The sequence below is a fragment of the Oryctolagus cuniculus genome, chromosome 15 (genome assembly GCF_051225735.1).
Source record: "Oryctolagus cuniculus isolate XC-2025 breed Fujian yellow rabbit chromosome 15, ASM5122573v1, whole genome shotgun sequence".
NCBI classification, from domain to species: Eukaryota; Metazoa; Chordata; class Mammalia; order Lagomorpha; family Leporidae; genus Oryctolagus; species Oryctolagus cuniculus.
In genome coordinates this window covers 17961703-17972998 of record NC_142881.1, presented here as the reverse complement: position 1 = coordinate 17972998, position 11296 = coordinate 17961703, and the positions used below count along the sequence as shown (strand labels likewise).

At 50.6% G+C, this 11296-nt stretch overlaps 1 protein-coding gene across 11 annotated transcripts in view; it reads right to left on the bottom strand.

Moving 5' to 3' along the window:
- Positions 1-679: 679 nt before the first annotated feature.
- The window catches only part of GPAM (glycerol-3-phosphate acyltransferase, mitochondrial), a 138088-nt gene continuing 127471 nt past the window's right edge, over positions 680-11296 (bottom strand). For 7 of the 11 annotated variants that reach the window (XM_089313988.1, XM_008270504.5, XM_089313989.1 and 4 more), the window contains 6 exons: positions 10894-11036; positions 9226-9303; positions 8504-8644; positions 6320-6509; positions 5005-5063; positions 680-4303 (listed from right to left, as the gene is read on the bottom strand). In XM_089313988.1, coding sequence (XP_089170114.1) covers positions 4187-4303; positions 5005-5063; positions 6320-6509; positions 8504-8644; positions 9226-9303; positions 10894-11036 — 728 coding nt within the window. In that variant the 3' untranslated portion in view covers positions 680-4186. Of the gene's footprint in view, positions 4304-5004; positions 5064-6177; positions 6261-6319; positions 6510-8503; positions 8645-9225; positions 9304-10893; positions 11037-11296 lie in introns of all 11 variants that reach the window. The other 4 variants (XR_016221536.1, XR_011382262.2, XR_016221537.1 and 1 more) reach the window with 1 other exon arrangement.

Genomic DNA, 11296 nt, shown 5'->3' with positions numbered 1-11296 from the left:
TGCAAAACAGGCAGGAAAACCCAGTACCTCAGTGCATGCGTTTTGTGAGCTCGAGTACATAAATACATACCAGAACAGACCCGAGACTCCTCGCAAGCAATCTTCACGGGGGCACCTACCCGCGGTTACGTCACCCGCACCCTGCGCTGGAGCACCTGGGTCAGAGGCAGCCTCTGGCCCGTCAGCCTCCCGCAGGCTCAGACCCCGAGAGGCAGCAGTGAGCCCTCGAAGCACTGGGTCCCAGCCAGACCTGGGTGGAATTCCCCCCTCCCCACTCCAGCCGTGGCTCCATCTGGCCATTGTAGGCCTTCGGGGAGAGAGCAGCAGACGGGAGCGCCCTCTCCCCACCACCCCCACTAACTAACTAAATTTTTTACACGCCAAGCATCAATACATAAAACTGAAAAGGAATCTTTAGAGAAACCCAAAGACTATCTCTATGATGTGAAGATTCACTGAAGGACAACAACTGCTGAAATGCAGGTATCGGATTTCCAAATGCTTGCTCAAACCTGAAGCGATGTGTGTCCCAGTCATAAAAGCCTTACCTGTAGGTTCATAAGCTGATCTAAGATTCTATCAAGAATTTTAATAAAATTGTATGCAAAATCAAACAAGACAATTGTTTGCATAATGAATTACATAAGGAAAGTTTTAACTACAAATCAAAGGCAACAAGTATCTGTTCACTTTCTGGTTTATTAAAACATAACTACAGTTCTGTGCTTCTCACAATACATTATCAGGCATAAAAATCAACCGGCACTTCCAAGAAAGTTTTGCTCACAAAATCACGCAGTGTTATTTTACAGTACTTTAGAGTAATTCTTTTTACAAGTTCACATTGCTTCGTAACAGGCGAGCGCTTTCACCCCTCCCACCATGACATTTCAGAACTCCAGCTGTTTAGATGAAGTCAAGCCCCTCTCAAATGCAATCACTCGTCTGTGTTAAATGACTGTGCAGAGGCCAACTCTCAGGTCCCTAAAAAGAGTGTTTTAAAAAACAGGTTGACATCCCATAGTAAGTCTTGTAAGTGTCAATGATAGGGCAGATTTCTAAGTGTGAGAACTATCTGTGGCTAAAAATCTGCATTCAATCAACCAACATTTTCCTCTAGATCTGAATGAAAACCCTAATTACATACCCCAATTAATCCTTGTATTAATTCTGCTACTTTCAGCAAAAAGGCCAGGATCACGGGTGACTGGCCCTTCCATCAAAGAAAGAGCCCCGACCACCTCCAGTACAGTCTTCTGCACTCGTGCTGCCCAGGAGGGGAACAGCCACCCGTCCAGTGCAGCACTGGGCGCCCCAGCACGCACGCAAGCCCTGCCTCGGCGCCCGCTGCCGCTGCTGTCTTCTCAGACAACCACCACGTGTAGGGTCGCCCAGAGTGGCCTCCGGGAGACCCCAGTGAGAGCCCCAGGGGTGCCCCCAGGGAAAAAGGATACTAGTGTCTGCAGTGTGGGGGATGCTGGGTCAAACAGGCTTTTCTGCAGGACGCTGGGCCTCACTGCCCAGTGCACTGGGTCCTTCCACAGGCAAACGGAGTTCCCTGACAAGGAAGCAGCGAGCATTGCAGAGCACCGGACTACCCAGAGCACTGTGGGAGCAGCTCTGCCATCCCGGCTGCCGAAGGTTCCAGTCAGAGCTCCCGCCGGTGCGGGCTCAGATGTACGGCGTTTCTTCCCTCCCCCGTCACTTGCGTAGCTCTGAGAAGGAAGACAGTGCGTTCCTGGTTCTTCGTTCCCGGCACCTCACATCGGTTTTTGCCTTTCTTTTTCCTTGACATCCTGAGAGCGCCAAATGCCTTCTCTTCTGAGTGACACAGGACAGTCTCATTTTCAAAACCAAGTGCAGTGTCGTATTGCTGATGGCTGTTGGTGTGGTCTACGCGGACTCACAGTCTCCCGGGAAGGGCATGCATTTCGGTTTCACAGAAATGCAAGAGTAAACGGTAAGAAATTAGGTACAAGCACCTAGTTTGTCTAACCTTCCAAGGATGCCATTCACTGATGGGAAACAATGAGAACAATCTGGAATCCTTCGTGGGATGAGTTTTTTTTTCCAGTAATGAGGCACTGAAGAATGAGTTGTGCTAAAATTAACTCAAGGGTCAGCTTGTCTGGATGAGCGTAACTTTGGTTGAGATTTTTCTTCCGTAGAAAAGGTTTTTAAAGCACCAGTTAATTACCAGAAGCATGCGCATTCATCCTCACAGTGAGTGAAGTGGCAACACGGCCAGCAAATCACACTCTGCGTTCCCCAAAGCATCCGATCCGTTGCTGGGAAGCAGATCAGCCCGAGGGGAAGGGCAAGCCAAAGCTGCTGCCGCTCCGCTCGGCTGGCCAAGCGGCAGGCAGGGCCGCGGCCTGCACGGGGCGGGCGTCCCCACCCCAGCTTTCCAGCCCGCTCTCAGAGCGCGTAAACAAGCCTTGACTTGCAGTCTAGAGGAAGACAAAAGAGACACGAGGGAAATGAGGGGCTCCCCAGACAAGGACCATCCAGAGGGATAAATAAATAGACTCCCAGGGTTCTTCTACCCGGGAGTAACGGGGAAGGCCGAGTTAAGGTGAGCATCGCATTCCAGAGAGCAGCCGCAGCTGATGATGAGTTCCGGTAAGGAAAACGCGTTTCAAACACAGACCGTGAGAAGAGTGAAGAGGGGGCCACACAGCACAGCGCCACTGCTACATGTGTCGAACAAGACATTTCACACAAGCCAAACACCAAGCAGTCTCCCTCCCTCTCCCAACACACACAGAAAATTCACGAGATTCTAGTAGTGTCAAAAATCCAAGCTTAGCAAAGTACAAACAGAATTCTTGTTACTTTTATATTAAATTCAAAAGAATCTATGCAACATTTATCAGGAAAAAAACTTGATTCCATAATATTCATAATACTGTGGAGCTAGGGGACAATAAATTCTTAGAAAAACTTTCAACATTACATGATCTTTAAGAAATCATCATAATTACCACAACTAACAATTATGTTCCCTGTCACAAAAAGGCACCTACCCATTAGGAACAATCTGTCATAGTATGGTCACTACGTGGCATCGGGGCTTAGGCAGACAACCTACATAAATCTCTAAAGAACCATGGTTTTCTTCTTGAAGCTAACAATCCATCAATGCTTCTGACTATTTACCACTGGGTAGGGCCGGCACATTTGTTGCACAGGTTGTACACTGCGCAACTGGCTGGACGCTCTTAACCTTGACTAGGGTGCAGTGTCGAATCCGTGTGCCATCCAAAGGAGCCCTGGGTCTGCGGCGTACAGGCCAGGCCAACCTGACCACATTAGGACAGCAGCTATGTGGTTTCAGGAGCTCCAACAAACAGCTACAAACTGTGGGGCAGATTCCCCATCGTGGACCAGGAAGGGACACAGACATAAACCTGGAGTCTCTAAATACTTGCTGGTCTTTTAAAATGAAATGGCACTTCTTTTCATGACCAAGTTTCCCGATTTTCTGGCCAGGGTTACCTTGAGTTCTACCAGCCAAATTTACCTCCCGCTGTTCGCTGTATGAGCCCAACACCTCGACTCCTGACCTCCACTAACTAGTGTCTGCTTCCTAACTCTGACGGCACAGGACAGCACGGGGGTTCCTGGGTGTGCGGGATGTCGGCCCATTCTTCGTAGCACACTCGGGGAAGAAAGGTGCCCCACTGGAAACACAGCTGCTAGCGACACAGCCCAGACGAGGGGCTGGGTGAGTCGGGGAGGTTTAAAGAAAGCACTACCCATCAACTCGAAAGCGTACCAGGGAACAACCCGACGGCATCACAGTTCTCACACACAATTCAGTTCTAGAGCACAACTACATTTCTGTATGCATCACAGGAATTAGTCCTTAAAAGTTGTAATGAAAATGTAAATCTTTAATAAATTCCGAAATAAGTTACTGAGATTTCATCTAGCCGTCTACTGAGCAGGAGTCGCAGGTGGAGGCCGAGGGCCGCCAAGTGCCACCTGCAGGCCGCCGTGCTGCACCAGCGTGGGGCAGGTCGCGGGTGCTCGGAGGAGAAGGCACTTGTCTTCCGGGAGGCCACCGTGGGACGGGCAGGCCTGACCACGCGCCGGCGCCCGCAGCTCTGCAGTCCTCGAGTCGGGGCTGGAGCCTACCGTGAACTCGTGCTGTGCCCTTCACCGGCCAGAGGAGCCGCGCTGCCTACAGCACCACGAAACTCAGGATGTACTCTAGGAGTTTTTGCCGGTTGCCTTGAGGTAGAAACGTGCTGCTCAGCTCCAAAACAGACACTCTCTTTTGTTTGGTCTCTTTGAAAACCTGAAGAGAAAGTTTCGATTAAATTAAAGGTTTAAGGGTTGGGGGGGGGGGGGGGCGAGGGAGGGCATTTCCGTCTACAACCCAGACCTGCGGGTCCCAGGACCCTGGAAAGGCGTGGGAAACCACATCCTTAACTAAGTCCATCTCTGTGCGGGGTGTGCACAAGGTAGGGGTTGGGGGGAAGGCCTGGTGTTGTCTGGAGAGAACTCAGCCAGTGTACTGCATGTTCAGATTTATGTTCCAGGAAAATCACAAACAGTCCTTGCAAAGAGGCCACGGAACTCACATTCTACGGACTCTACAGGAAGGTAAAGGGACCTGAGGATATTTCTAGCAAGACTGGCAAAAATACCCCAAAAAAGACCCAAGAAACACAGCCTTCCGTACAAATTGAAAATCAAGCGGAATGAAGTGAAGCCAGAAGTGTAGCAGCATCGTGACACATGCTGGCACCTACTGCCTGTCACCAGCTGGGGAATGAATGTGCAACAGGCAACATCCCAGAACGTTCAACTAACTCTGCCCTGCGTGGCCTCGCCTTCATCCTGCCACTACCCTCACCCCACTCCCAGAAACGCCTTCACAGGTCACCGCTCAAAACTGCTTCCCTTGGGGCCCGGCCAGCTGCCAAGCTCAAGTGGACGAGGTGTAGAAACGAGACACTGACAGGGGCCTCTGTCCCGGAGACGGCGGGCACCTACCCCGATGTCCTTGAACATCTTCACGGCATTCTTCACGAGACAGAACGTGGCACTCTCAGCTGCAGAGACAGAACAGGGACCCATCAGATGCCCAGGCCCAGCCAGACGGGAAAGCCCCCGCCACACACGAGGAAGAAAGCACGGGAGGTGGGGGAGAGGGTGTGACAAGTCCCTGGACCTGGGCAGGTCCACTTCTGCTGCTGGCAACCTAGGGGGTCGCTAATGACGTGCTGGTTTTCAACTGACCTTGTCAACAGTTAAATGAAGAAAGAGGGTCGGGAGAGACAGAAGGGAGGGGAGAGAAGAGGAAGGGAGAAGAAACAAAACACCCATCTTGCAGGGCTTTCACGAGAACTAAATGACACAGTGAATGAATATTCTTTTAAACTACACAATGGGGGCCAGCACAGTGGTGCAGTAGGTTAATCCTCCGCCTTCAGTGCCCCTGCACCTGCATGGGAGACTGGGAAGAAGCTCCTGGCTCCTGGCTTCGGATCGGCACAGCTCTGGCCGTTGTGGCCATTTTGCGAGTGAACCAACGGAAGGAAGACCTTTCTCTCTGTCTCTCCCTCTCACTATCTGTAACTCTACCTCTCAAATAAATAGATAAAATCTTTTTAAAAAATAAATAAATTGCACAGTGACATGCATCCTGGGAACCAGAAAGCGCACAGGCTCAGGGAGCAGAAGGAAGCGTTCTGACTCCAGGTTCGCCGTTACAGAAGCTACTCCACCCCAATCACCTCTTATTAAAAGATGGGTTAGCAGACAACACCAGGTGCTGGTCAGGATGCGGAGCAACTGCGATCACACCAGTGGTGGGAGTGCAAATGGGTTCAACCACCTGGACTCTGCTGGGCAGGGTCCACTAGAGCTGAACAGACCCACAGCCCATGACTGGGCAGTTCCATCTCTACAGATACCCACGCATGGGAACACAGAGGTTCACCCCAAGACATTCCAACGTGTTCACAGCAGCACTGTGCCAGGTTGCTCTGAAGGGCAAACCACCCCCCACATCCGTCAGTGGCAGCCGAATCAGTAAATGTGGAACAGTACACAGCAACCAGAACAACTACATGCAACACGCCTGAGTCTTACAAACACCAGTAAGTGAAAAGAGCCAGACACAACAGTATATGAGTAGGCTACCATTCCATTTACATAACATACCAAAGCAGATAATAGCAATAATCTATGGAGTTAGAGGTCATGATAATTTTGCCTTTTTCCAATTTTCCACAATTAGCAGATTTCTGTAATCAAAAAAAAAAAAAAAACTCTTTAAAGAAATCAAAATGGTGACTTGACATACCATACACTGCAACATTTCTTTCTGTTCTGGTTATTAGGTATTTGTGCAACTTTTGCAGGTATTCAGGCTCCGAAACAGGGCCACTGAAGTTGTGAACAAAGATGGCGGCAGAGCTGTAGGCCTCCAGCAGAGGCCCCAGGAGTCTCTGTAAGAAGCTGATGAACTGCTGGTGCTCCTTGGACTGGCTCACCTGAGTGCAAGAGCAGGAGAGGAAGTCACGCGGCAGTCACGGGCAAGGACAGCAAAGCAAGCTCCTGAGGCTTCCTTTGGGCCAGGAACTTGGGGGATGGGCACTCCCAGCAGCACAGCATAAAACGTGGCCTAGTACTCCTCGTGCAGACTCCCTACTGGAAACAGCCGGCTCAGAAACACGCCCTTTATTCTAATCATGCCCTTCTACAGTATGTGAGACTTGCATTCACAGAACAGCTGCCTGGGAGAGATTTTCATGGCTCAATGACACATAATCACCACCAGAAATAGCAGGTCCTCGGGCTGCACCCTTCAGGGCTTGCAGTGTGGGCTTAAGTGAGCAAAAAGGCTGTAGGCTGGACTGCATGGATCAGCTCTGTCCTCCCTCAGCTCCTCCCGGATCAGCTCTGTCCTCCCTCAGCTCCTCCTGGATCAGCTCAGTCCTCCCTCAGCTCCTCCTGGATCAGCTCCATCCTCCCTCAGCTCCTCCTGAATCAGCTCAGTCCTCCCTTCTGGATCAGCTCCATCCTCACTCAGCTCCTCCAGGATCAGCTCAGTCCTCCCTCAGCTCCTCCAGGATCAGCTCAGTCCTCCCTCAGCTCCTCCAGGATCAGCTCAGTCCTCCCTCAGCTCCTCCTGGATTAGCTCAGTCCTCCCTCAGCCCCTCCTGGATCAGCTCTGTCCTCCCTCAGCTCCTCCTGGATCAGCTCCATCCTCCCTCAGCTCCTCCTGAATCAGCTCAGTCCTCCCTCCTGGATCAGCTCCATCTTCCCTCAGCTCCTCCTGGATCAGCTCAGTCCTCCCTCAGCTCCTCCTGGATTAGCTTCATCCTCCCTCAGCCCCTCCTGGATCAGCTCCATCCTCCCTCAGCTCCTCCTGGATTAGCTCAGTCCTCCCTCAGCCCCTCCTGGATCAGCTCCGTCCTCCCTCAGCCCCTCCTGGATCAGCTCTGTCCTCCCTCAGCTCCTCCTGGATCAGCTCCATCCTCCCTCAGCTCCTCCTGGATCAGCTCAGTCCTCCCTCAGCCCCTCCTGGATCAGCTCTGTCCTCCCTCAGCTCCTCCTGGATCAGCTCAGTCCTCCCTCAGCCCCTCCTGGATCAGCTCAGTCCTCCCTCATCTCCCTCCTGGATCAGCTCAGTCCTCCATCAGCTCCTCCCGGATCGGCTCGGTCCTCCCTAAGCTCCCACACTCTGCCTCCCTGACCTGGCCTTCACCCTTGGCCCAACACTGTGAGGAATGACGGCCACACTACACCACCTATAACCTGCAGGTTCGTGTAAGTACCTGTGCCATGGGGAAGCAAGATGACACCCAATCTCAATGCTAGTAACTTCCAAATGGAAACGGGAATCTCAAAGTCACTGGAATCTCTAGCGACCACACCCTCTAACTGGCTGACCGTGAGTGTAACCCGGATGTGCTAGCCATTGTGAGCAGAGCCATCCACCCACAGTCTTCAGAACAGATGGGGCATCATTACTAATTTCTAAAACTACAATTAGACAAAATTGATTTTTCTATGAGTTAATGACAACCGATCTTTGGACAATCAGAATTTTCTCCTATAACAGGATGTTTTAGTTTAAGGCAGAGGGTTCGATGTATCAAATTTTGGGAGCGGTGGCAAGGCTGAGAATGACTCAGCAAGAATAACCAGGGCCAGTGGCTGACACTACAGAGAGACTGCCTCATAGGCGGAGGTCCAGCGGAGGGCAGGCACCTGTGAATCCCATGAGAGCACGCTGCGAGACGCCACCAATGACACACCAATGAAGTCCACCTGCCTGACTTGCTACTTCCATTTCCTTTTCCATTTGCCCATCCCCAAAGGGGACAGTTTAGAGGCATCACCATAACCCAAATAGTCTGAGCATCCTTCCCCCACAGAAGGTACCAGATTTAGATATGCGTCACCAGTCCCAGATTAGCTATTTGTGACATACATCTCAGCTGAGCATTATAATGTCCACCAGAATTCTGCACCGAAGTACCTTCAAGTAGCAATCTCGCTGCTCCTCACCAAAATCACTGTCTTCATCTTCTTCATCACTTCTCCATGACAAAGGTTCTGGAAGTTTCTTATCCCACTGTTGCTCACCAAGACCGGGACTGATATCTTCCTGTTCATCTTGCTATCCCAAGGAAATGACCAGTAATGAATAAATAACACATAAACACTTGCCCAACTGGCCCTAAGACAGGGCAGCCCTCTGCCCAGCGTCTCTCCGACTCGCCCACCTAGCCATTCATGGGGCAGTCCACTTCCCTCTCGAAACTCACGTTTAGATGCAGGGAAGGAACAGGGCACAGCTGCCAGGTAGATTAAGTCAGACTGGCCTCGCATCTTGCTCTCTGCTCTCAAAGCTACACCCCACACACACACAGCAGATCCACCAAAATCAAAACAAGATCTCGAGAGAAAGACGAATGTGTACGAATGCCAAGGACACTGACATAGGAAACGGTGCCCTCTTAGAACGCAAACTTACGGATGCCACAGACCGAAGTCAAGGTATGACTTACAAACCACTGAGACAAAAGGAAGAAAACAAGGCACTCATTCTCCCTATTCTTGCTTTTCTGCTCTCTTCATCTGGACATGATTAAGCAGCAAACGTCACTGCTTGCTAACATAAATGATACTCATAGAAATACAGGAACTGAAGAGCAAGAAACTAAACGAGGACAAGCACAGGCAAGGGCTTGCTCTTACCTCCGCCACAGTGAGAATGCCGTACTGGATGAACTTTCCCACTGTCTCATGGCAAACTTGGTAAAACGTCTGGCAGGGCTGAAAAGAGAAGTTACTCAGCTGTAAATGTCACTCTTCAGTATTTCATTTTTTAAAAACAAAAAGGAAAAAAAGCTGTGCAAGGGACCTGCTAAAAACAAGGAGACTTTAAAAGACTCATGGAGAAAGGAAACGTAAGTCTACTTTAATACAAAGTGTCTAGGCAGAGTGCTTTCATAATACACATTTTCCATGAATTCTCTTGAAGATCCCTTGTATTTATTCCCCTGGGCAAGCCCTAGGATTGCCGACATCCACCTTCTTGATAAGTACTCAGTCACAGGCACAGCCCAAGAGCAGACCTCTCTCCATGACTGCCCAGGGAGTGCTGGGGCTCCATTCTGTCCCCACGCAGAGCAAGCCCACTGAAGAGCTGTGTGTCAAGCCCCAACCACCTGTTCCTTTTTCTTTGTAAGACAATTCCTAGGGGCCAGAGCTGTGGTGCAGCGGGTTAACGCCCAGGCCTGAAGCGCCGGCATCCCATATGGGCGCTGGTTCTAGTTCCAGCTGCTCCACTTCCGATCTGGCTGTCTGCTATGGCCTGAGAAAGCAGTAGAGGATGGCCCAAGTCCTTGGGCCCCCGCACCCACATGGGAGACCTAGAAGAAGCTCCTGGCTCCTGGTTTCGGATAGGTGCAGCTCTGACCGTTGAGGCCAGTTGGGGTGTGAACCATCGGATGGAAGACCTCTCTCTCTCTTTTTCTTTCTCTCTCTCTCTCCTCTCTCTGTGTAACTCTTTCAAATAAATAAATAAATCTTTTTTTAAAAAAAAAGACAATTCCTAGGCAAAAGCGATCTTACAGTACTTACCATACAAAAAGTGGTGAATGAGAAGCACAACATTCAAATAACTCAAAAAAGACCCAGGGAAAGGATGAGGTCCACGTGAGGAGCCGTGTCAGCCCCCATCCGGCCCACCCAGGCAACCAAGGCTCATGCAGAACAGACTCTCCAACGGGACCACCAGCAAACCAGAATCAAGGAAGCCCCGGAGGAGGGCTAGACTCACACACATTCATAAACATCCCAAACACATTCACAAGGATGGGAAGAGAATATCAGAATCCACAGAAAATACCAATTCTACAGGGGAGGGGAAATCAATTACATAATGCATATGCCTCATTATAAATATCTAAAAGTCTGGGATGTAATATAAAGGCTCCCTAGCACTCCTGGGCTTTAGTCTCCTCATTTATAGATTAACAGGAGGCTGAAGTAGTGATTTTCCCATCAGTAGTTCCATCCTCCACAGGTTGGACTGTTGATTATTTACAAGCTACTGACCCAGTGCTTTCTGCACAGTGAAAGCTCTGTGACTCTGGCTCTGACCTCTGGGAACACTGGGCAATTGGTCCTGTCACACCTCATGGCTGCAGGTGGGACTCACTGGTACAGCGAGCCAGAAAGCAAAGCGAGGTAGGAAATGGCACGTGGCTTTGGTAGTCACAGAAACCTACAAAACTTTATGTTCAGTAGGAGTAGAACCTGAAGCTTCAGTAACAGACCAGTGATTCTTAGACAGATACATGAGCGGTTTCCATCTTCACTCAGGGGAGAGAACGCACACAGGGAAGAGCCTCCACTCACGAGAGAGATGCTGCCCTCATTGGAGAGCAGGTAGCACAGGCTGGCGGCCTTCCGCACCAGCTGCTCCTGGCTGACCAGGCCGGCAGGGACGCCCACAGGCCCTCCAGAGCCCCTCTTGTTCAGGACCGCGTAAAGACTGCAGGCTGCGGATGCAAGCAACAAAGAGTCACCAGCTATGGTCTCCAGGGAATGCTTCCTCTGGCTCAGATAACTCGTATTACCTGGTCGTTGATACACCAGAACCAGTGCTCTGTGGATGCTGGGGAAATTTCAGTAAAGCCCAACAGGATCCAATTCTCATGAGACCACGTGACCCAAACTCCCTCAAAGTTGCCAAGAATTTTAGTCCCTTCTGCCTCCTTCATCTGCATTCTCTTAACTACAAGATAATTGGTTCTCTTTA